Genomic DNA, 25,694 nt, shown 5'->3' on the forward strand with positions numbered 1-25,694 from the left:
CTGAGGCTTGGAGAGGGGAAGGGATGAAAAAGCCTTATCCACTCAAAGCTCAAATCAATCAGTCTTACTACTGTGCCAAAAGTGGCCTGGCTTCATATATTGCCTGATTTGATAAGGCTTAACAGAAGTCAACTGCCCCTTATGGAGAGCAAGACTCAAGTTGGGATCTATAACTCTTAAGACCATTAGAGCAGGAACAACCCTGGGAAGGCTTTATGCACCGCGGTGTCATTCATATTGATTATGTGCGAGTGTAAAGATTTTACAGGTTTTTGCCTCTAAATAAGGCTCATCATTACTTTGGGATACAGCTTACAGCCTGAGAGTTTCAGTATGTGTGTTGCTTGCCACAGATCTTTAAGTAGTGGACAATACATCATTGTGTCATTTCCGAAAGGAAACTTCTTCCAGCACAACAATTTGGGTCAGCGAGAGATTGAAAAAAGGCAGAGCTAAAAATGATGGGGTTCTGTAACACTGTGAGTCTTGCCTTGACAAACAAGCATGACACGGTTGTAGGCAGCAGTCCCCGTGCCAACCATAGCACGCTAACAGATGGTTGTTGAGATGGCATTAAGCACCCAGCCCCCAACCACCCTTCCCATTTCCACGCCTGTTTTCGCTGATAGGCTACTCATTTTCTCCCCTGCTCATATGATTCTTTATTGTTCCACCCCAATCTTTTTTCTTCCTTCATGCCACTGTAAATATCTATTCCAATCTCATTTTCTCACCCTGTTTTCCACCGTCCTACAACTCTGTCTCTCCTTTCCTCCTTTTCTTCTTCTCTCCTCTAACTTGCCATTTCGCACTGTATTTTACCCCATCTGCGAACACATTGAGCTCCTCCTCAGGGCGATGGTTTGACAAGAAAGTGGAAGAACAAGCAAAACAGAAAGTAAGCCTGCCCACACTATGCACACTGCTCTGATAGATAGAAAAGATAGAAAGGCACAGCTGTGAACAATCAGTCAGCTTATCACCTGCGTGTGCTGCTTTTTCTTACAAGCAGTGTGAAACTCCCTCAGACGGCCAGTAGACAGAGCACACCACAGCCGGCACGTAACAAGCTCTGACACCAAACAGGATGCAGCATAATGTAGCTAATGCTAGGAGAGGTGTTAGAATGTGAAGCCCATAGATCTGAGATTTTGAGGTCATGAGTTACACATAGGGCTTTTAGGAAAAATGTTGATGATCTGAATCACACACCTATTGCACACACTTTAAAATGGTAGGAGAAATCAGTTTACATTAGCAGTGGATGTGTTAGGGGCTGGTATCAGTCATGGCCAATCACATCAGCTCCTCTCATTACCTCTAAATGCAGTTGTCTCCCCCACCACAATGTACAGACTGTTTGGTAAAGGAGTTGAGAGTTCAGACAAGCTTCCTCTAACATGAATCTGCTATTTCAGTCAGAAACATTTAAGTCGAGGAATTCACTGCAAATGGTTATAGAGTTCAATTCTGCAGAAAATGCTCTGTCCCTTTAGGGAACTTTAAAGGAATCTGAGCAGTGTTGAGAATTATGCTGGGAGAACAAATTACATAACACACTGTAGTACAGAGTCAGTGAAACCTGTTTATGTACATGAACATTAGATCCTAGTAGAGTCAACAATACCCAAAGCTTAGCACATTTTGGAGGGATTTGGGGTGGTGGAGGGAGTTGACTCTGCAGGCAGTGTTGGCATGAAGGTATCAGCAAAATAAAAGTATTGTAAGGTTGTGAAAGCTGCCTAGTACACTTGAATGTGATTGGATGTTACTACTCAGCTGATAGCCGACCAGAAGATGCATCAATGAGACAGTGATAATGAGCATGGATGAAACAGCTGATAGCTGATCAGCCGATGCCAGCGCTGCTTCAGTACTCGGCCTGAGGGCAACACTCCATTCTGGTGTGAGAGGTGCAAGTGTAAATATATAGCAAAAAGCAGTATTCCATCATTACAAATATCCTGTGAGATGATGCCTCTTTTTAAGCTGAATTGATTTTTTTTGGTGATTCTGAGACCCTGGTCAACATGTCTTGTCTTTTTTCTGTGTGTAATCATGGGTGTTTCTTTTTGAAAACACAGTTATCCACATGTGCCACTCTAAAAAAACATTAAAAAACAAATTTGCCTTTATTTTGTTTTACTTACAGTAAGTGGTTAATAAGGTGGTGATCTGAGACCTGAGAGTGGTATTGTTCTTCTCATCTAACTCCTGGCTAAAAAGGAAATATATGTATTTCCCGTTAAGGTTTACATGACTTGCTAGAACCACTATTTGAGGTGCATTGATTGTTATACCGTATCTTCACTCACTATGTCTTCCTTCCTTGCTTTTAGGGTTGTTGGAGGAAGATAACAGTAGATGATTCGATGCCATTTGATGAAGAAAACAACCTGCTTCTTCCAACCTCCACCTGTCAGTCAGAGCTGTGGCCAATGTTGTTGGCTAAGGCTCTTATTAAAGTGGCCAACACAAAGTGAGTTACTGTACATTCCATGAGCATATCAGTACAGCCACAAGGAGTTGGGAAACAGTTATAATAGTCTTAAAGTAAGAGGGCGGAAGAACAGAGTCAAGCTTATTCCAAGTATATACCCACTATGCAGTCTGTCTCTAATAGGACCACTGTACAAATACACACTATGCACACTTCCTCTTTAATCTAACACTGTACACTGACCCTGCTTAGGTAAAGCAGTATACAGTATAGGATGTTACTATTTCTCAATACCAATTGAATTTAAATGCAGTGATTAACCAGTAATTTGCAGTGAACAAAATGAAAGTAATTTACTAACTGATTTCTGAGAACATTTTGACCCTGTCAGATCAAGGACATTAAAAAAATCCACAGAGCTTTATTTCAAAATCTAGTCAAGATCACAGTGTTTCCAAAGATACCAAATGTTTCATGCTGAACTATCAGGAAATGTTTGTAAAATAATGCACAACACACTTAGAATTTCCACATTTCATGTACTGTCAATATACTGTACGGTGTAGGCTTTACTTTAAAGTTTCTGAAGGTAACTTGTTAGTGGAAATCAGGGTTCAGGAGGTTAATTTCCTGGCTGACAAGTATGTACTGTACATGCTGAATGAAATGAACTAAACTATTTAAAGCTCACATACACATGCACAAGAACCCCCACACAGAGTGTGTTCTGCTGACTTAGCCAAACCTTCACCTGACCTAATCTCTGCCCTGAGCTGTCTTGAGTTTGGTGACAGACAGGCAGTGTGCGTGTCTGTGATGGGGAAACATGGCGTGTGTAAAGGTGGCTGTTTCAGTGTCCACAGAAGGTCGAGAGATACATTTTTCATCCAAGACAGGAAACAAAGGAACCTCTCTCCTCGTGAATCATTTATGAACCATAGTGAAAGTTCTTTGTACTGAGCTAGTACCGAACTTTGCTCAGGTGTCTGCTGGAGCTCCTCAGAAAAGCAGTAGTCTTTTATTTAATAAAAAGATGAATTTGAGGGCTCCATCACTTTGGGGCTGAGTAGCTTTTTTGTAGTGGTTATGGGCTGTGGCATTACTGATCAAGTTGTATTGATTTCACTTCCTTGGGTATCATGACTGTGCTGTGGATTGGACAAGTTGGCAACAGAATCCCAAGAGGACCAGTTAGAGCTGCAGCAGCCATCTGTTTCAACTAGAAATTGTGTGCCAAGACACACACACTCCTTCAAATCAGTTCTAGAGACTTAAATAATAGGTGCAATACACATAAGACACATTTCAAAATGTAGAGCAGAAGCTGAGCCTATATCCTTGCAGACTTGTTAAGATAACACCAAACATTTCTGTTGACTTGTTGACCGATATATGCTTGTGATGGTGCCTTAAATGGTGATTGTGTTTATCAATTGACCAAACCACAACGAGAGTCAATTTTCACATCCAATTGTTTCATTATTCGTGAAGTTTACACTTTCATCACAAAAAAATGGCAAAGTTCATGGATGTCAGTTACCTTGTCTTCACTGGTGTCATCCCTTAACATCATGATAAAATAAAGACAGAGAACAAGAGAAAGTGACATCCATTTTTGTCAATTACATAGAAACAGTATTGTCATGAGTTTAACCACTTGAGCACCAAGCATATTATGTGCAATTTAACAAATTGAAACTGTGACCTCACAAGTTCCATTTGAGAACAGTGCCAATGCCACTATTGGTAGTTTGAATGGAGTCTCTGGTTTGTTGCAGAAATGTCTTTTTTTTAACAGTTCTTTGTATTGTTGTTTCTCAGTGTAGTGTCGCGAGAGGGTTGCGGGCAGATGGGCGAATTGACCTTTATCCACACCCTGACCGGCTGGATCCCAGAAATCCGTCCTATGAAGTAAGGTCCTCATTGACTCCAATCTTGTACGTCTGTCTTCTCGTCTCTTAATGTAAATATTTTCCATAGGTGTTCCCATTGACAGACTATCTAATCTCTGGTAGTTTATCACAATAAAGGCTGTGGCACTAAATGCACTCACATAGTCTGACGAGCTGTGCATTTTTTCTTCTCAAGTGTACTATTTTATAAAGTATACTGTAGCAAAGGGAGAGAGAGAAGTGTATCTGTCTACAATCGTATGGGAAGTCTGAGGTTTGGGGTCTAAAATGGATACAGAGAAATATAATAAAGGGGGAGGAGAGGCAGCATGGAGTGGAGAATCTCAGTTTGTCAGTGATGGAACTTTAATAGGACAACAGTGTTTTGGAGTGGAGCTGGGAAGTGTTATTCTCTCTAGCTCAGCAGGTTAGCTGCTGTTAGTGGGTCGCCTGGGGAATCTATCAACACGTACAGGCACTAAACATGACATTGTTTGTGTTTCAGATTGATTCATGACACATGAGTTTGCAGTCGTATGTGCATGTAACCACACCCACATACATTTTACAGGATTACATAAGTTAAAATTTCTGCTCACTGTCTAGTTACGGGGGGGGGTTGGAGCATCGACGACACACACACACACACGTTGTAATGTGCCCGCCTCACATTAGAATGACAGGATCCGGCTGCTTGCTCAAAAGTTGTAATTTTGAATTAGAGAAGTAGATAGTCACAAGCAAGCACATTTCGGTCAAAACAGGCTAAAAAATGCAGTTGGTTAACTTAAAAAAAAGTTATTTTAAGGAATAATATTATTTTGAAACTTAATAATAATGTCATCCCCTGTACCTTGTAACCAATTCAGGTTTATTTAACCTCCTATCAGGTCTGTATACTTGGGCAAAACCTGGGATTTCTTACAAGACACCATTCCTATATTTACACACCCAGATGAGAGTTTGATGAAGCCACCGACTGCAGATTCAGCTGCAGGGAGAGATTCCAGCTTTAATGACAACAAGCGTCAGCTGCCAGAGAAAAGTAAAGGTCTGAATAGTGCCACAGTTAGACACACACACACACACACACACACACACACACCAGGACACACAAACATGGAAAGGCATACAATAATGCACACATGCATACCCGGAAACATACATCTTAATTACACACATTGTTTGCACATTTAATTGAGTGAGTCAATTAAATCAATGATCCATTAGATTGTAATCATTTGTATGCACATAATATTTCACTACAGCTTGTTAATTTATCAGCGGGCTGTTTGAAAAATTAAATATATCTGTTGTGTGTCTGTATATGTGCAGTACTATATATTTGTATATATGCATGTGAATGCAAAGTGTGTGTAAATCTGTATTTTCCTCCCTCTGCATCCATAATTCAACTACTATGGAGCATGACAATGAATATTTTATTGTCCAAAAGAACCTCACGCTTATCAATGATTCCATTGCCTTATAGCAGTAATAACCCTTATACTGTATATTTGCAGTATTTATAGTATTCCTTGGGGATGTACTTTAGGACTGGGGAAAACTCAAATTTCACTATCATGCCATTCTTACACATACCTCCATTTCTCAGCCAGTGCCCTGCTGCCTCTTTCCTGTTCTTTCAAGCATCACTTCCTGTTTTCCCATGCTCATGTATTATGGAGCATGAGATGGTTAATGTGTGTATGGTGGACTATAAATAAACCAGCAGAGGGAGCAGTGGCAGGGTGAATTATTTGGTGTTCCCGCAGGACAGAAGAGCCTCCCAAGTCAAATGTGGTTATGTGATGAAAGATGGATTGAAACGTCCTAAGAAAAGAGTGTGTGGCTTGGAGTTGTTTCATGTCTTTAAGGTAGAGAGATACAGTAAAGGCTTTATTAAGGTTGTACCCTTGATATCAATATTTTGTTTTTTTAATTGAACACACCACATTTAAGGTATAAAAAAATTCCCATCAACATAAATGGGTTTAAATTAATTACATTTCCTCTCTTGCTGTCTTATTTAGCCACCTGCCAATAATCTGTCCCTCGGTCTCTCCTACAGTTCCACTTGTTTACAAATTTTTTTTTAAATTATAAAAGTGTTGGATATTACTAACATAATGTAACAGCATGCACGCACAACGTAGTAATACCTCACGGAACATTTATCCTTCAAGGGAAATGCATCACACAGTGCTTACATACAAGCATGCAAACACAAAAAAAACCTACACATTCTTTCTGTCTCACTGTTTTGGTACCCACTGTCCAATGAAATACATAAATTGGAATGCATAAATCACTATGCAGTTTGAGAACCACTTCTCTGTTCAATTCTTAATGTGTAGCCTTTGTATTAGTCTAGCAGTGCTCCCATCTCTCTCTTCACCATGTCCTTCAAATTGATTTTCCATGTCCCCTGGCCCATGTAATCCTTATACCATATTCTCTAAGATGCACCATACAGGGGCAGGGCCATCCATAGATCACCTAGATTCTCTGTTGTTGCCTTATTTATACCTGTGGAGGCCAATAGTGCTTTCACTCCTCCATGGTTGCACTTTACATTGATTTATACATACATTTTTACAACTTTTTATTTATCAGCTTTACTTAACATTGGTAGATGGCACTACGTTTCACTATATCAGTATGTTCAATCAGGGTCTGTCAATAATGTCTTCTCTCAGTAAAATCTATTATGTACTGATACAGTGCAAGTTCTACAATGTCAGTCATACTGTCAGAGCATAACATTTTTGCATGCATGTCCATGTTAGAGTGTGTGTTTATGTGTGTTTGTGTGAGTTTGCATATGCCTACGAGGTTTACCTGTACTAGTGTCAGTTTTGTGTGTGTGTGTGTTTCTCAGGTTCCCGCGAGGTAGTGGTGTGTGCGAGCTACTACCCTTTACAGCCGCATAACAATTCCTGTGGGTTTGGACAAATGGTATGTCTTTTCTCTATTCCTCCTCTGTTGCTGGCTATGCATACATGTGCTCATTCAGTGCAAGTTTTGTACTTCCGTCACACCGTCATGAGAGACATTTGCATCCATGAAAATTTGATTTCACCTTCTGTAGATTGCAGTCAGATATTCATTACAGATTTGGAAGCTTACAGTAGAGAGATTCACATTGTGACGCAAATACTATATAGTCTGAAGGCAATCTGGCCAGAATGTCTACATAAGCATTTTGGATCCAATTCAATATAAAGACTTACAAAAAATGGTACTCACACAAAATAATGATTCTACCCTAAACGTGAAAACATATAATTGTGTTTCAATACCTTTTTAAAATATATACTATCTTGGTCATCTGTGTTATATAGCACAGTAATGTGAAACATGTACTGAAGTAACAGTGGGTGGAGATGAAACATAACAGTGCTCATGACCTGGGGGCATAGTGTGTTCTTTTTGGTTGCTTCGCCTTAACAGGCTTGTTAAATTATTTACACCCATGCTAGGGCTAATTGGTGGACAGGATTTTCACCTCCACTCTCTGATCTTGGGTCAGAATCCCCTTTTGACAGTTTGACATGATTAACCTGTAGAGCTGGTTACATGTGACAGTAATGGGAGAAAAACTTGTAAACTGTTTCTTTTTCTTCTTCTTTAATTTTCATAAGTGAGTACTGCATGTATGTTTATTTCTGTGCATTTGTCTATATGCGGGCACACAGGCGAATTCCTCAGAGTATCTTCGTCAGTACGGCCTCTCCTTGCTGTACAGCCACATTGTCCTGTTGACCAGAACCCGGGCATGCCAGCTGGAGGCACCCCCCAAACCTCCACCTATACCCCAATGGAAACTCATCCGCCCGCGGAAGGAGATCGTGGTCACCGATGAACCACAGAGTGCGTGAGAGACAGAGAAGGAGGCAGGAAATAAAAAAAAGTTAAAGTTTGGAAAAAAAGGTGGTCAAGGGGGACACCAGGAGGAGGATGCAGGGGAGGATATCAAACAAACGCACAAATTATGTGATAGAGTGTAGGTGAATGTTCTAAATAAATATGACTAGAAAGGAAAGCGAGTGCTAATGCAGGAGATTTATAACCTGCAATACAGAGGGCAAACAGTACCGCAGGCTGAAATGAAAAAAGGAGGAGGATAGCTACAATAATTCTGTAATGAAAATAGCTGCTGGCTCGGGCATATCTGACATCAGCTGATTTCTGGGTGAAACAAAAAATGCAGTAAGAAAGAGTCAGTGTGTAAAAAAGCAGTGCTGGCATGATGTGTGAGTTTTTTTTTCTCTCTCTTTTTGCAGAGCTTCCTTTATCAAAACTAGAACAGTTCATTGAGGTTGCCAGCCCTTTTCTCTTCTACCGTGTCAAGAGCAGCGCTGGCCCCATCCCGGAGCTGTATGTACGCTTAAATGATCTAAGACTGAGAAAATGAAACGAGATGAGTCTTTTCTGTCGTCCTGCTCTTCTGTTAATTTAAGTGTATCGTATTGGTTAAAGAGTATTTCAATTTTCTATAGCTGACCTTCACTCTGACCTCACTGTAGAGGAAGGAAAGAAAGAAAACACCCTCCATCTGGGGATCAAAAAAGTATATTCTCATGATCACATTAGTCTTATCCCCATCTTCCTACTGCTCCCCCCGTTCTCCCTGCAACAGGGCAATGAAATTCAGGTAGCAGTTGAAGAATTCAAACTATATGGGCATATTTCTTTTTATACTTTTAATACAATGTTATAAAGATCGTTTTGTTCCCACTTAACTATAACTATACGCACTGAAAGAAATGTTTGCCAACATTCTTAAAATTAAAACAAATCACAGATCAAAGCAGTGTGATGGTATAAATACTATTCCAGTGTCATTTGATGCCTATAATGTGACATGCATGACTCACTTGTAGATGATCTGGTGTATCGCTCCTAAATGTATTACCATGAGATGAGATGCACATATGTCATGATTATGATATGATGCATGTGCAGTATGTCCACATAGCATGCAGCATGAATACATGTCTTTGTGTGTCAGAGAGGCCAAGCAGAGTGCTCAGAGGAAACGTTCCTATGGATCCTCTCTGGTGTGCATTGCTGAGAGAGAGGAGACTGAATGCCGAGAAGGCCTTGAGCCTGATGCTGTTGAACGTACCACTAACTCACCAAACAGCACAACAGACAAAATAGAGGTACACAGAATTACTGTTTCCTGGGGCATAGAGTTGATTTATACATTCAGTGTGTGTGTGTTTAACATGTTAGAGCATTTTGTTGTTGAACCTCAATTAATTATGGTAACCCCAAGCCATTTATTAAAATAGATATGAGGCTCTGTGAAGCTCAGCCTAATGCTATTTATCCAAGCACTAAGATTGTAGCAGTTGTCCGCAAAATGTTGTTGCATCTTTTTATTTCCTTGTTTCATTTTTTTTCTCTCTCACCCCTCTGTCTACCCTGTAAGTATGCAGTTGAAGGCTCATCAGAGTAGCTCTGTGAGTCAGTGACAACAAGGCTGCCATCCCCCAGTCTCAAAGTCACTTCTGTTGTCTCCCAGCCAGGCCACCACTGACCAGGGGCACATCTGCACTAAAGAGAGAACCAGTGAGGGAAGGGAGATTGGGGGGTGTGTTCAGAGCAGCAGCAGAGAGACACACAGACAGACACAAAGACAAGGATAGCAGCAAACATAGAGGAATAAAGAAGGGGGCCAACTGTACAGAAAAAGAAAGGAGGGGGATTGAAAAGTAGGAAGAAAGTGACAGTTGGACAGGGGGAGATGAAAGCGGAGCAGAAAACAGAGGGTGATGGGAAAAGAAAATGGCTGGTGTGGGGTGGTGGTGAACGGGGTGCGTGGGTTTCATTCAGGGAGAGGTCGTGTACTGTGCTGATGAAAAAAGCAGTGCAATTAGATGGTGAGCCATCAGTGTCTGCGTCTCTTGGGGGGTTCATTATTACACTTCACTCCTAGCATAGAGAGAAAAAATAGAGTTCATATTAATCGCCCTCTTGTGTAACTGTGACCAGTTATGTATAGAGCGGTTAGGCTAGGGCAGTATGGACACGCTAATTTGATGTGTCGTTTGATGTCTGTGTGCACATGCACTCATGTTGATTGGTTTGTGTATGTGTCATATGTGTGCCACATTTTTACTCAGTGTGTGTTCCCACTCTTCACAAGCACGTGCTGGGTCACGTGCTGAGGGGACTATACAACAAGTGAGAAGGTTCTTTTTTTTTTTTTTGCTGTTTTGACCCCTCCCTCTGTTTCTGTCAACCCTGGCCAACAGTATCAACCTCTGTGTCTAGCTCCTAGAATATAATAAGGTGGTTTCACATGATGTCCCTAATACCCTCAATGGCCTACTCACTCAAAATTAGTGTTGAATGAGTAGCTGTTTTAGTCTCCAATATGCTTGGAATGTGGTTAATCGCTAAGTCACCAAAGCCCATTTGTGGTTTCTGTTTGGGCTCTGAGATCAATGGATATCCTTCTGCCTGATCTTTAACTTAGTTGATATTTTTCATGTATGGAAAATGTGATATCTGGAGAGAGTTTGTTCTGGCTGTGTAAAATAAAGCCCCATGAAGTGTGGGATTAAAGTAATGCACCTTCTTCCGCGCATCAACCCGTAACTGTGATTTGATCACAGAAAAAAATAGTTTTTTCCTGACAAAGGAGCATCTTAAAATCCCAGTAGCATTGTTTGTAAGATCTATCAAGCTCAATGTCCTCTTACTGTACACAGGTAAGTGACCTAATAAATAGCATGTTCTGGGTGGACAGTACATGCCATGCCTTTAAGCTTGACTTGATCCTTTACACACTCTTGTGACAACACACACATTAACATGTTTTAAGTGTTGCTATTGTGGTGGAGAGGAGGTCAAGTGTGCCTCCCAATCACAATGCCTCTCTCCATCTGTCTGGGTCTCCGGGTACTTATTCAAAGAGGCGGTGACTCACAGACACACACACTCAGAGTCTTGGATGGGGTTGTTTTGAAGTTACACAAAATAAAGCCATATTTCTTATTCAGAGCTGGTAAACTGTTGGACATTCACCAGGGTTTTTCCTCAAGGGAACTTCAAATGAAGGGGCCTGGAGTAATGTTCAGCTACTTGATACAGGTGTACCACGTTTTGCACTTGAATCTAGCTTTGTAATAACAAAGCAACAGTGATTGCCTTTTTTCCAGACCGCATCATCCCGTGCCTTGCTCAGACAGAAGAATGTGGTATCTGAAGGATTTGATAAACTCTTTAGCTATATTTCTTTAATTTAGTTGGACAGGTAAGCATCAAATCAGAGCTGTTGAGTAATTTCCCTCTAAGAGAAGTAACATGCTAAACAACATAACTCCCCATCTGTCACTGACAGTCCAACTAAATTAGAGCTGGTATTCCCTGGTGGTGTTTTTAGCAGGAGAGGAGCAGCCCTTGTCACATTAAACCGTGTCTCGTGTCCTGTGGTGTTTGGCGAGAATGGCGCGACACCACAGCTGGCATGGAATCACTAGAGGGCGGAAGCGTATCTCTGGCAGTGTTACTCTATCAGCAACTCACTGTTTATCTCTCTGTAACTCTCTCTCTCTGTCCCTTTAGGTTACTGCAGAGGACAGGAAGAAGGACGATTACATCTCCAATGGTAAAAGCTGTTCCTTTGCAATGCTGAAAATAATCTGCACTGTATCCAAGATCGCCTTACCTGAAGTGAAATATTAGGCTACTAGAATGGGCATGTGACCATTAATTTTGTTTAATTGGACATGATGAATGTAGTGAAGGTCTTTATTATTGGTTGACCTGAGCAGCATCTGTGCAGCATTGTCCAATTAATGTGATTACAAGTATTTCCATCTCTCGCTTCCACTCCCTCCATCTTTCTCTCCACGCTTCTGCCGGTTGGCCAAGACACTATTGTGCCTTATGACAACTATCCAATTGTTGGATTGAATTCCCTGCCTTCTCTCTGCCCCCGTTTAGTTGCTTAGTAACCCCTGCAGTTTAAGTTAGCGGACCACTATTGCTCAGCAGAGACACTGGCCCTCGCTGCCTCAGCTTTTTGATCAGACTTCTCTCTTTGAGACGAGCCTGGGGGCAAAGCAAGTGTGTGTGTGTGTGTGTGTGTGTGTGTGTGTGTGTGCGCGTGTGTGCGTGCGTGCGTGCGTTTTTTGGATGGAGAGTGTGCACATGTCTATGACTTTGTTCTACATGCATTGAGATAGTGAGAGTCAGTGAGTGGGAGTATGGATGTGCATGTGCGCTTACACTATGCCATTATGTGGGAGTTTGGCCAATTCGGCTCACTGTGTTTAAGATAACGATTTGAGTCGAGGATAACTTGTTATGAGTCACAAGAGGAAAGGCATTTTGTTACTCGCAGAATTTTAAAATGGGAGATTTCACAGGCAATTCTATATCTATTTGGTATTAAGCGTGGCATGAAAAGCCCCAGTCAACTTGGATGCTACTCAGTTTGATAAGGACATGTTGAGATGCTGCAGATTAGTATTATCAATAATGAATTATATTAAATAAAGTACTTTGCTTTATAATCCATCTCTCAGCTAGATGGCTGTATACTGCAGACCTGCTACATTTAACCAAATGTCTAACCCAACAAAAATATTATTAAATAACATTATTAATCACAAATGAATCTCCCTTCTAGATTGGCCCAACAGTGCTTTGGAGAGGCCTGTAACTGTGGAACCCTCAGCTCCTGTCAAACCCATCCTGCAGGAGATATGGGTGGACCTGGATGACTTTGCCAAATGCTTTCAGTGAGACACACACAGACACAAATATGTACTTAAGTACTGCAAACATACTGTGCCAATAGAAAAACATAGACAGTCGTGAAAAAAGGATGGTTGAGGGGCCTGACGTGATTAAGATAATGGTTATCAAAATTAACTGACTTTTCTTTTTCCAGGACTCTCTTGGTATTCCATAAACCACAGATCTACCCACATCATGTCCAGAAATCTAATTTTAAGGTACAGTATGTCTCACAAAATAAACCAGTGCCTTATTTCTGCATGTTCAGTTTCCAGTGCTGGTACTTTCTAAGCTTTCCAATTATTTTCCCACATGATTCCATGGGCCCACGTCGTTTAAATAGCAAATGCACCTCTGCCCATATTTGTGCCCATGGGCGTGCTGGTCTTACAAGGAGGTGTGTTCAGGTGAATTCTTGGCGTATTGCTATCTTGAGGCAGCGGGAAGTGATTGCACCATTGACCAACAAAAACCTGGTCTAAAGTCAATAGCGCAACATTTCATTGTTGTTTTAACAGCTCATTGCCTAGGCTTATGTACAGCGTGCACACACTATGCTTGTTACACCCACACACACACACACAGGGAAGCGCAGCAGCACACAAACATGCAAAAGATTACAAATAAAAATATTATGGTGCAAATCCGCCATCATAATTGCAATGTGCCAAGGTACAAACGCGCCTGGCTTTTAAAGGGAATGGGAGATGACACTCTGATTGGTTTATTGCATGTTACGCCCAAAACACACCTATGAATTAATGAAGACACTAAGTACAACCCTTTTGAACCATGCGCCTAGCGCACGGACCCTTTTTTCCGCCGTCACACTAGCAAAAGTGGATTTGGACACGCTCTAAACGCACCTGCACCATGTGCTTAGATCGCCCCATGTGTTTGTGCTTTGACCCATTAATGCTGTTAGTATTGGATATATTGTCATTAATTTAGCTGTTGTTGTCTGCAGAGCACCGTCTTGCCCAAAACAGGCACCAACTGTACTGGATCATCGACACACTCCACTGGTTCCCTCCTTCTGACATCTACTGCAGCAAGCCCTGAAGTACACACGTGCAAACACACGTGCAAACACACACATGCACCAATTGCACAGGAGCACACAATTCAAAAAAGTGATTCAAACTTTTAATGAAACTTAAAGGTGCCCTGTAGAGATTTCTTGGAAACAAACAATGATGGTGTTTTGCTTCATTTTTTGGCATGCCACCTGTAGATCAGTGGAATAGTGTAAAACCATTGGCCTAACTGCATGCGTCCTTGTGCACATGCACAAGAGAAACAGAACAGGAATGTCTTAACTAGTCTAGTCAAGAGTGTTTTTGTCAAACTACTATTTCCAAGGCCAAAAATGAACCATGCATAAAAGACTAAAACAAGATTTGCTGCCCTAACATTTAGTGGAAGTCTGTCAGAGTCTGAAGCCGAGTCTGAAACAGTAGGCTATAGGCACAGGTCATTTATCTGAGGACCAATAGAGACAATAGCTTCCTGAGGGGTCAGCAATTCACGGATACCTAGTGATTGCGAGCTGTGCGAAGCTTTGTAAGTGTTAAGGAGGATCTTAGGATACATTCTAAATGTACTATAACTGTGATCTGCCTCACTGAGGCCAAAACAACCAGATTAGGTGTCTGGTAAAAGTAGTCCTTGGCTTGTGCTAGTTGTTACTGCCCCTCTGCCTGTCTTCAGAAATTAATGAATATGTTCTCAAAGTAAACTGTCTGTGTCATATGCATCACATATAACAGATCTGAAGTTGTCTGAGAGTGACGGTGTGCATATGTGTGTGGTGCAGGTTTTTGTCTGATCTTTTGTGTAATTGTGTATGTTTTGCACATCTGTGTGTATAGACCTTATTTTTTACAGTCTATTGTATATACTGCTGAGTCTGCTTGTCATGCCGAACATGTATGCATTCTCTCCCTCTTCCCTTGATCTGTCTTTTCTGCACCCTGCTTTGTCTTTCTCACCAGCTGCTTTGTCTTACATTACTAAGTTCACTGTCTTGGCCTCTCCTATACAGGTGCCACCTTTTAATTTTTCTTTAAGTCACTCAGCTCTTTTCTATCTCTTCTTATTTCCTTCACTTACCTCCCTCCTCCAGGTTCTCTTGCACTAAGCCCCCCTTCTGTCAGTTTATCCATCTTCCCTCCCTATGGCGTTCTGCTCTTTTTCTCTTTCACTTGTTCTTTACCTTTTTCTGCCTTCATACTGGTGTGTGTGTGTGTGTGTGTGTGTGTGTGTGTGTGTGTGTGTGTGTGTGTGTGTGTGTGTGTGTGTGTGTGTGTGTGTGTGTGTGTGTGTGTGTCCAGTGTCAAGAGGTGCGAGGCACTCACTACCTGTGTGTGGACAGCCTGCAACCCCCCCAGATCCTCATTAGCTTCTCTGCTCTGCTTCCCTGGGGAGATACAGCTGAGGAGAGTAAGGATTTATCTACACACACACACACACACACACACACACTTACACACACACAGAGGAATGTACAAAGCTTGACTCAAGTCTCTAACATCAATCATAACTCTCTGTATGAGCATGCACACACCATACACTATAACCTATGTGGGATATACAGTATATGTAAAGAATCATATAATTACTCAAAGAAGTATGAACATTTCATGAATGTGACCTACTGTGTTTGTGATATTTCACTGTGGTGTGTGTGACCAGTACACATTTTCTCTCCGCTCTCCAACACCTCATAGAAAAGGATATGTCAGCAGCATGTAGGGCTGCAGTTCTCATCGCCCAGGCCTACTCCTGGACAAGCCTGCAGTCTCAGCTGCCAGTTCTTACCATCAAAACCACCTCCTCAAAGGCAGCCATACTTAACTTACCCCCAGGGTAGGACAGCATTTATGAATACTTTGTAGTGTATTGATCAAAATGAAAAGCTTAGACCAAGTTCATGAGCAAACTAGGATGTCACACATCTATGTTCCTGTGTAATGAACGTTCATGTTCATCAGGATCCCCATTAGCTACTACTGTACCACAGTAGTATATCCTTTAGTATGCCATTTTTTATACTTACAATATTTAATATGGTGGTTTGATTCTTGTATTGTTAGTAGAAATATTGACATCTTGATATGACCATGCAATGCTAATGTATCTAAACAAAATGTGATCCCTTCTCACATTTAATTTTTCCACTTTCACACTTATACCTCATAACCCTGAATTACTCTAAGCGCTCGTCAGCATGGGACTAATCGTGCCAAGGTTAGAGCTTTAATTCCCATCATGGGAACCTGTTAAAAAAATGTATGCATTTTTTGCACAGCCCCCTGGGGAGCTTTTGATGAAAGGAAGCGGTTCACTCTTGTTGTGATTTTTAAAGCTATGCAGAGATCCACTTAAAGCTATCATAAAGTGAGCAGAGGATATCTGCCTACCTCAGATGCTCTGAAAAGCATTAAAAAGCATCTGTCCTAGTCTCTATTAATGGGTGCTACTTGGCCTAGAAGCAGAGGGCCTAGTTTCTAGGGTCAGGTGCAGGTATGCAGCAGTGCAATTACCACTGAGCCATAATCACACACATAGCACTCAACTTATCATGCCCAAACGCTCCATAGTACACTCTCTCCAAGAGAAAATAGCTGATATGTCCATGCTTTTGGGCAGCATTTATTTTTAAAACACTTTCAATCTTTTTTCATGTGGTATTTTCTTTAGTCTCTTTACTGACTGACCTGTGTGCTTTTCTTCTACATTTATTGAACCTACATTCCTGTGCTAATCTATTCATTTCAAAAAGTTTTTTGTCTCTCTTCCTTTGTACATCTCGCCTTTCTTTCCCTCATTTTCATGTTTCTCTTCTTCCTTTCTTCTCTTTTGTATGCTGTCCTCTGCTGCTACAGCACTAGCCCAGCTCTGCCTCGGTGCTCATCCATCTAGTTAGGCTGTGATGGCTGAATTATGTAAAGCTAATGGGGCCAAGGAAGTGGGGTTCCACTCTCCCATGCCTGACCAGGCCCTGTGAACTCAGCTTGGCACTTGGCAGACAGGACATTAGGCTATAGCACTTCTGACTGTTTGACCAATTCAGTATTACTTGACAGAAACATTGTTCCACTATTAAGACTAAAAAGGGATTTAATTCAGTGTTATTTCATGCATGGTTGTGCAGTTATTATTACCAAAAACGGTGAAGTCACAGGGACGTTGTTGGAGGGATACCTTTGTGCTACTTACTTTTAGTTTCATAAATGTAGTAGCCTAATATTTGGACATTGTTCTACCTAATATTTGCAATGACATTTTTTTTATATTGTCTAGAGCCCAACTGCAAGGGGTCACAAGATAAATCTGAGAGGTCATGAGATAATTAGTGTTTTTCTAAGATGGGAAAAAACAACAACATTTTGCTGCTACAAAAACTCTTTTTTCCCAGATGTCAATCAAAGAGTGATCCTTTATCCTGGATGATGTGTCCCTGTTTTAAAAATACTCTGTTTGCTTTCTCTCCCCTCCAGGCGGCATGTCTTGTCCTTCCACACAAAGGCAACACTGGGCTACCACATTCACCTGTGCAGCAAGACACCTTTCATCTTTGGAGATGAAGAAACCATCATGCCACACCTTTCCAAGGTAACCGTGGCCCTTAGTTTGTTTGCTGAATACGGAGTGCTCATTTAATTTTTCTTTATCTGTGGATGCAATTTTCCAACGGAGGGGTCTACCACAGCGCATGTACAGCAGAGGAAACTTTTCTTGACATTTTCCTTGTTCCCTCCTTTTTCTTATGTCTAAATACACACAGACCAATCAAGATATGGACAACACATTCAACACTCCATCCTATCTACCCTTTTTATCTTTTCAGTCATCGGCTGCTACGAGATAGTTACACCTTAACATGTTCGTTTCTAATATAAGGGGTGATATGCATATTGCATTACATTCCTTCTCAGTCTCCAAGTCACTTCCTTGCTCATAAAAAGCTCAAATCGGTCACTACACAAAAACAAAAAGACTCTGACAGGGGCATGTACAGAGAAATACAATGGTGACTAAACAAATTAACTAGAAAGCATGCACGAATACTTTTACCAAGGTTGCATAATCCTGGAGCAGAAACAAAAGAAATACAACCTGTTCAATGATATGGTAAAAAAAGTAAAGAACAGAACTTGGTTGAACAGAGAGACAGACAGGGTGAAAGTGGCCTCGTTGCAATGTCCTTGCTGTAACATTTTTTTTCAAGGTTTACTCCAGCTTCAATTTAGAAAATCACATCATGGTAGTTAGACGACGCCTCTGCTTTCTTACTTTTTAGACCGAGGCCTAAAACACAGAAGTTCACACTGAAATGTATTGATATTTTGGCCGTTCTGCTTTTCTCTTCTATTTAACTTGCATTCTGTTTAATTTGCACCAGTTAACAGAATTTGAATGCTACCTCTTTGCTTTTTTTTTTTTTACATTTTAAACAGGAAAGTGCTCGTTTCACTGAGCAGGCCTCGTCTATATTGAGGGCCCTGTCCAGAGTGGTGTCTTCCTTTAGCGATGAGCAGGACCAGCCAGCAGCCAGAAGAACCCTAGAAGAGGCTCACTGCCCCCAAAACATCAACACCACCCTGGGAAAAGAGGAACACCGCAAGGTAGCATGTGTACCTATGGCCCTATGGTAGCACACCTTTGTGATGTACATACAGTGAATAGCTCACCTTCCTTTATACTTACTACTACTATTTGATTGACATTTGCTACGTCTAGATACAGTCTGTAGATACAGTCTTTAGTTCAAAATGGATAAATCACATTTTGTAGTGACCATTTAGCATGTAATTGAGTTGATTAATTAATGAGTAAGAAATACATCACCATTCATACTTTTACTGCTCATGATTTCCTTAACAGCCATGTTGTTTACTGTAGCTACTATGCATCAAGTGTTTGACTTTCATTCAATGTTTGAGTTGTTTTAAGAGGATGCATAATGCCACCGCTTTGCAGTGATTTTAGAATATTTTTCAGTAAGCTGCTTCTTCTACTTTTTGGAATAGTAAAATGACATGTTTTCTTAGCCTGACAAGGTTTTTATTTAAAGGAACACACCAACTTATTGGGACTTTAGCTTATTCACCGTATCCCCCAGAGTTAGATAAGTCCATACATACCCTTCTCATCTCCATGCGTGTCGTAACTCCGTATACATACTGGGAACTATTCTCAGAAGCCAAAGCACTGTTACTTTGGCGGAGTGATTTGCTCTCAGCACCTGAGAAGACCCTTGGTGAGGAGCAGAGAGTTCGCTCAGAGTTGGAGTAATAATCACTCCGCCCAAGTAGCAGTGCTTTGCCTTCTGAGAATATAGTTCCCAGTATGTATACAGTTAGAAGATGGCTGTGTCTCATGTGACCTTGTTATTTGTACACGCTGTGACTATACAAATCAATGTATCAAATGTAAATAGGAAAATGTTGGCGTTATTTTGTCACTTACTGGGAGTAGTAGGCTAGATGGAGCCGGTTCCCTCCAGGATCTGTGCTAAGCTAGGCTAGCGGTGGATGCTTCAGACAGAGTTGATGACATGGAGATGAGAAGGATATGTATGGACTTATCTAACTCTGGGGGATACGGTGAATAAGCTAAAGTCCCAATAAGTCGGTGTGTTCCTTTAAATACCACATTGCTTCAGTTTTGAATTTACACTATATGTCTGTCAAGCTTGAAAGTTCATTCTTATCAATGTCTGTAGCTTGTAGATTGCTGGTAAAAGACAGATACACATATATCATAGTGTCATATGACCTATGTGGTTATTGAAAAAGTAAGTGATGTGGATTGTAACCACCTGCCTACTGTACTTGAGGAACAGGGGGGTTTGTAGGAAGGGTCATGAATTATCTCTTATATAAACTGTTATTCTCATATACTTGTGAGGATTTAAATAACAAAAATTAAAATACCTGGAAAAATAAGCATCGCCACACACTCAACACTCACATGCAGTCACTCACATACTGCACACAATTGCTAACACCCTTGTGCACGTTTTGTGTGTGTATAGGTGTTTAACTCTGCAGTTTACACCATGCTGTGTGAGGCTCTGGGCAGGAATCTGACATCAGAGGAGCGTTTTGCTATACTGGCCCTCACAGCTGACCCTTCACTCTTGGCCACCAACCCCAAAACACACTCCCCTACATGTAAGTGCCAATTAATCCTAAAACTACAGTAAACTGATTTAAATGAATTTAATTTAAATTAAATAATTTCACTTACACCATAGTTAATAGTTTTCAAAGTCTAGTATTTAATATTAATTCACAATGTTCTGCTTTTACTTTTTAAGTGGATGCAGAATCAAAGCCTCCAGAAAGCTGGAAAGACAGGGAGCCAACAGACCGCGAGGTCAAGGCAGTCACCATTCTGCAGGCTGGATTCAAAGGGCACTTGGTGCGAGAGATCTTTAATGCCTCAAAACCAGGTAAACACACTCATACACAGATAGAAAATCTATTCATTCAAGTATCATGGTCAGGTTTAAATCTTATCTTTCATTTGTATAGTTGAAAATTATACTAACTAACTTATTATTATTGATTAGACGGTTATAAATTCAGCTTTCTCCTTCAGTGCTCTATGTTTGAAAGACAAACACATATGCAGCAATTGGAATAGCTAAAAGGGCCAAATAAGGAAAAAAATAACAACCAAAACAACAGAATACATGTGTATTATTTGTAGATTATTTAGTGTCCGAAACATACACAAAACACCTTCTGTGTCTTATATTTACTGTTGTATTTATTCTGATGGCATATATTGAGCCTCTGAGCAGAGGCACAAATATGAATTGATGAGACTGCCCCTCTTACTAATAGACCCTGACAGATGAGGGGTGGCCACAGAGGAATATACACACACATCTAGGAAACGCACACACGCATATACACATTTCTGCATCAATAGCCAAACCTCTCAATAGTGACAGCAAGTGAAAGATGGGGAAAAGAAGACATGGAAACGTTGGACAAAAATAATGATAGATTAAATAGAAAGACATAACTAAGGACCTCTTCCCTTGTAAATTGATTTGATATAATATTTTGTTTTTGTTTCTTGTACTGTTTCACTGCCAGTTATGCTCTTGTGCAGTTTGCAGGCAATTTACATGTTTCCTCTGTTTCAGTTAAATTATTTTTAAAATCAAATTTTCTCCAGAAGTGGTGATGAAGGTGCACCGCTGTTTGCAGCATTTTATTGGCCAGACATTCTCTATTTATTTCCACGACCTGAAGCTATCTGTGTCTTCTCCAGACACAGCGCATTACACTGTCACCCTTTGAATAACTTGCACTTGCACATATGGGAGTATGGACAGCCTCATTTATGCAGTATTATGCTGTACAATTTGCGTTGATGGAATTAGTCTATTTTTTATGGCTTGAAAATGTGGTTCGAGCATACCAAAATATCCAGATCATTATAGGACCCATCTGCCAGCAACATTAAAATATTGCTGGTGGTTATGTGGCATTAGCATTAGCATGAACACTCTCACACACACACACACACACACACACACACACACACACACACACACACACACACACACACACACAGGCTGAACAGCTTGACTTCTATGAAATAGGCCTGTCATGGTTAAGTTCTCTCAAATTGTATTCATTTGCTTGTCAAAGAACAAAGTGTGCAGCTTTCAGAGTGGCACTAACAGTAATGGCAAAATACCAATCATATTTTAAAAACACTGCCTGTATGACTTCACTTTAAAAAGCCATTTGTTTAAAAAAAAGTTAGAACTTGAATCTGTTTATACAGTACCACATATTTCTGCACTTTCCTCCTTGCTCTTTCCCACTTAATGTTTCTTTCTGTATGTCTGTTTGTCCCTCCTTGGTTCTTAAGATGATAGGAGGTCATCATCTCTCAATAACCAGCCTCGACCCTCTATAATGGCTGTATTGATTTGAAAAAGTAGCCATTTGAAAAGCGAGAGCTGAGCGCCATGTGGGGGGGGATGTGAGGACACCTATGCCACATGTCAGATGTGAAAACGTCTGTCATGCAGCTGTCTCTTCAGTGCGTTTCTCTCACTTAAATGCATAAACACACACTTACTGACACACGCGTACTCATGAACACACAGTACTGCATCTGTTATCAAATGTTGTTTTGTCAGAGTGGTTAACTGTCTGGTGAGATGAGTGTGAAAGTAAATGTCAAGGTGTGAATAATCTCCTATCACCTAACTAAATGAGGCAAAAATGCATTTTGCAATTTCTGTACCCTACCCTGAACTAGGTCAGATAAAATAATTATTTCATGTGGTTGACAGCAACATGGATTGTCTTTCATCTTTAATGGTGGTTACCTTTGTGTGTGTGTGTGTGTGTGTGTGTGTGTGTGTGTGTGTGTGTGTGTGTGTGTGTGTGTGTGTGTGTGTGTGTGTGTGTGTATGTGTGTGTGTGTGTGTGTGTGTGCTTATGTCATTCAGGCACGAAGGAGAACCTCAGTGCATCTAAGATCCTTTTAGACATGTGGCCGAAGGTTGAATCAGATGCAGAAAAACATGCTGCCCTCTTGCTACGGTAAATGGATAAAAATGCATATTCGTAATTACTCCGTCTGATAATAAATAATGTGCACACAATGTATGAATTGCATAGACAAAGACAAAACACTGCACACCTTATTAACCTAACAGTTATTCATTCCTATGAATGTCATTATATCAGAGAATACGAGGGCTCCGACTGCAGTTCTGTGTCAATGATGTGTACGTTGAATGGGCATGCGTTTAGCCTCTCTGTTGCACCACATGCCCAGAATCTGCTCTCTCTTCTGGTTGTGGAGGCCTGTGGCGGCCAGGCAGGGAGCATTTTCCACATTGTGTTCCATCTTTTCCCAGTGGTACCATCTGCTGTTTATCCTTTCCCCGTTCCAATCGGCTAGCAGCGTCTGCCGAATGACCCGCTGCCTGGGGAAGTATGTGTGTGCATGAGCATTTAGAGCTTCGTCAATGTGCGTGTGTGTGATGAGGGTGGAGTGGGGGTTGGTAGGGTGTAATGAGCCTTTGAGCATGTGTTTTTTTTAACGGACATCCACTTCAGTCAAAGTTCAGGCTGAGTTGTGTAGTGCATCTACTTTCCTTTCAGAGTTATGTTTTCTCTAAGAAGTTTGTGTAAATTATTTTCTGTAAATAGATTTTGTCATGGTCTTTTCTCTATGTGGTTTTAAAGATGACCTATTATATACTGTTTTCAGATTCATACTTGTATTTTGTGATTCTACTAGAACATATTTACATGCTTTAATGTTCAAAAAACAATTTATTTTTCTCATACTGCCTATGGCTGTTGCACCTGTATTCACCCTCTGTATGAGATGCTCTGTAGGAGCGCCTGTCTCTTTAATCCCTCCTCCCGACAAAGCCCACTCTGCTCTGGTTGGCCAGTGTGTTCCCGCATCTCTGAATCTCCTGGAATCTCCCATGGATGTATTACGATAACCTCTGCTGTTGTTGCACTCGTTGCAGCTGGAGACTGACTGCAACAGAGTATATAGCAGGACAACATTGGTAGCCAAGATTACAGCTTCTCTGGCGTTAGCATGTACCTACAGTACATGTGACAATAAACACTGCAGAAACGTTGAAAAAAACCCCGCTTCAGTAGCCGGCTTGGACCAGATGACCAATCGTAGAAATCCAGCTCTGTGTTACGTAACACAGAGCTGAGAGTAGAATTTTTTTTAAAAAGCAAAGCATCCAGAACATTGGGAAATCTGAGGTTTTTGCTCGCTGGGATTTCTCAGAAATACGTTTACCTCACTATTTGAAGCTTTGGCCACGCTTAACATGAAAATCCGGCATTATAACATTATAGATATGACAGAAAATACGGAAAAGCATAAAAGATCACATTTAATTCTTCATTTGAAATTGAAGTTTTTAAATGTGCCTGCCTTTCTGTGTTCTTCTGCACAGCTATATCATTGACCACTCTGAGAGGAAAGCAGAGCTCTACTCCTGTCAGCAGGATGAATGGACCAGAGTCACCTTCGCTGATTACTCTGTCTCTCTTCAAGACACAGCCAACTCCTGGGTCTTGGTTTTTAGGTAAGAGGACATTGTAACTTAGGGCTTGTTAGGCCTGTCAGTTAAAGACAACCTGACTTGGAAAATCTGGATGAATACAGGTGTAAACGACTGATGTCCCCTTTCCAAAAAATTTTATGATGTTGCCTTGATGAGCCATGCACTTATCTCTAATTTCTGCTGTTAAAGCTAATATTGGCAAATGTAGATTTAACATTTCAGAATGTCTACAAAAACAGTTGAAAGTGACAACTTGGTTAGACCTGATATCTTGTTGTTTGTTCAGAGAGGTGTTCCTGGTTCCTGAGGAGATGGTGCTGATACCAAAGGTCTACTCCCCAATTCCTAATTGTCTGCTGCACGTCATAAATAACGACACAGGAGAGGAGCTGGACATGGTCTTCAACAAAGTAGCAACCCATGTTTATCAACCCAACAAGGTCTGTGGGATGCTAAAAATGCACTTGCACTTAAAACCTTCATGTACTTGACATATTGTTTGGGTAAGTGTGGAATATTAGCATATTTTCCTAGTTTTTCTATTACCATAATACATTGGTTTTACTTAAGGAATGACTCCTGCCTGACTTAATTAAAAACTGGGTACAAACCTGTTGTTTACCATTTGTGGCTGCCTAGTGTAACAATGTTGGGAACATGTCTAGTATTACACATTAAAAAAAATCATAACAGCAAGAAAACTAAATTAAAATGTGTGAAAATAACAATATTTAGATTTCAGGATTAAATCTCTCTGTATTTCTTGTTCCAGCTTGGTTATACCTTTGTAGCAGAGGCTATCACACCTGAATCACCCCCTGTTGGTGCCAAGTGGAGGATGCGCTTGATTGGCTCAAGGGAACTCCTTCCAAAACTGTCCCGTGAGACTCCCCTCAACATGTTCTCAGTTAAGGAATTCAGGGATTATTACATTCCCAATGACAAAAACCTCATCTGTCGGTAAGAGAATTATGGGCTATATATATTTATCAAATTCATGATTAGAGTCATATTTATACTGGTCAGTTGAAATGTATTATTGCTTAGGGTGCATCAGAAAAATAATTGCTGTCAAATAGCACTCACTGATTCTCACTTACACTACAGTATTTGAGATGTTTGATTAGAAACAAGGCGTGGCAATAGTCAAAGAGCGCATACTTTACAAAACATAACAGGTAACCCCTCAAGGAAGCTTTTGAAAAAGCATCATTTTCTAACAAAAGACAACATTAACGATACTCTGAGAAATGACCCACAGTCATTTGAAACCTTTCCACAGTTATCATGTGCAGGTGACGGCAGATGTCCTAGGAACAATTCAGTTTCAGACTTCCAGGTCAGATGTGTTGATCCGTCTGTCCATTCTGGACCAGGAGAAGGAGGTGGCCGGAATCACTGGGAAGGGCCATGTGGTAATTCCTGTGTTCTGCTTCCTGCCCAATAAAGGTGAGTCATTAGGTGTAGTAATTGAAGTAACTGAATGAAAGCCATCTGGATCATAGCA

The 25,694-nt window shown here is 40.8% G+C and overlaps 1 protein-coding gene across 2 annotated transcripts in view; it reads left to right on the forward strand.

Annotated features, from left to right (window-relative positions):
• The window catches only part of adgb (androglobin), a 41,405-nt gene that overhangs the window by 3,470 nt on the left and 12,241 nt on the right, over positions 1–25,694 (forward strand). The window contains exons 1-23 of one of the 2 annotated variants that reach the window (XM_078274044.1): positions 677–898; positions 2,340–2,479; positions 4,262–4,351; positions 5,223–5,383; positions 7,214–7,290; positions 8,031–8,205; positions 8,619–8,712; positions 9,347–9,500; positions 11,914–11,956; positions 12,983–13,094; positions 13,247–13,310; positions 14,060–14,155; positions 15,426–15,534; positions 15,822–15,960; positions 17,595–17,709; positions 18,555–18,722; positions 20,135–20,273; positions 20,420–20,554; positions 22,586–22,679; positions 24,077–24,208; positions 24,474–24,627; positions 24,960–25,147; positions 25,470–25,636. In XM_078274044.1, coding sequence (XP_078130170.1) covers positions 2,373–2,479; positions 4,262–4,351; positions 5,223–5,383; positions 7,214–7,290; positions 8,031–8,205; positions 8,619–8,712; positions 9,347–9,500; positions 11,914–11,956; positions 12,983–13,094; positions 13,247–13,310; positions 14,060–14,155; positions 15,426–15,534; positions 15,822–15,960; positions 17,595–17,709; positions 18,555–18,722; positions 20,135–20,273; positions 20,420–20,554; positions 22,586–22,679; positions 24,077–24,208; positions 24,474–24,627; positions 24,960–25,147; positions 25,470–25,636 — 2,713 coding nt within the window. In that variant the 5' untranslated portion in view covers positions 677–898; positions 2,340–2,372. Of the gene's footprint in view, positions 1–676; positions 899–2,339; positions 2,480–4,261; positions 4,352–5,222; positions 5,384–7,213; positions 7,291–8,030; positions 8,206–8,618; positions 8,713–9,346; positions 9,501–11,913; positions 11,957–12,982; positions 13,095–13,246; positions 13,311–14,059; positions 14,156–15,425; positions 15,535–15,821; positions 15,961–17,594; positions 17,710–18,554; positions 18,723–20,134; positions 20,274–20,419; positions 20,555–22,585; positions 22,680–24,076; positions 24,209–24,473; positions 24,628–24,959; positions 25,148–25,469; positions 25,637–25,694 lie in introns of those variants that run through there. The other variant, XM_078274043.1, reaches the window with a different exon arrangement.

Source organism: Sander vitreus, chromosome 18, assembly GCF_031162955.1.
Source record: "Sander vitreus isolate 19-12246 chromosome 18, sanVit1, whole genome shotgun sequence".
In the NCBI taxonomy this organism is placed as follows: Eukaryota; Metazoa; Chordata; class Actinopteri; order Perciformes; family Percidae; genus Sander; species Sander vitreus.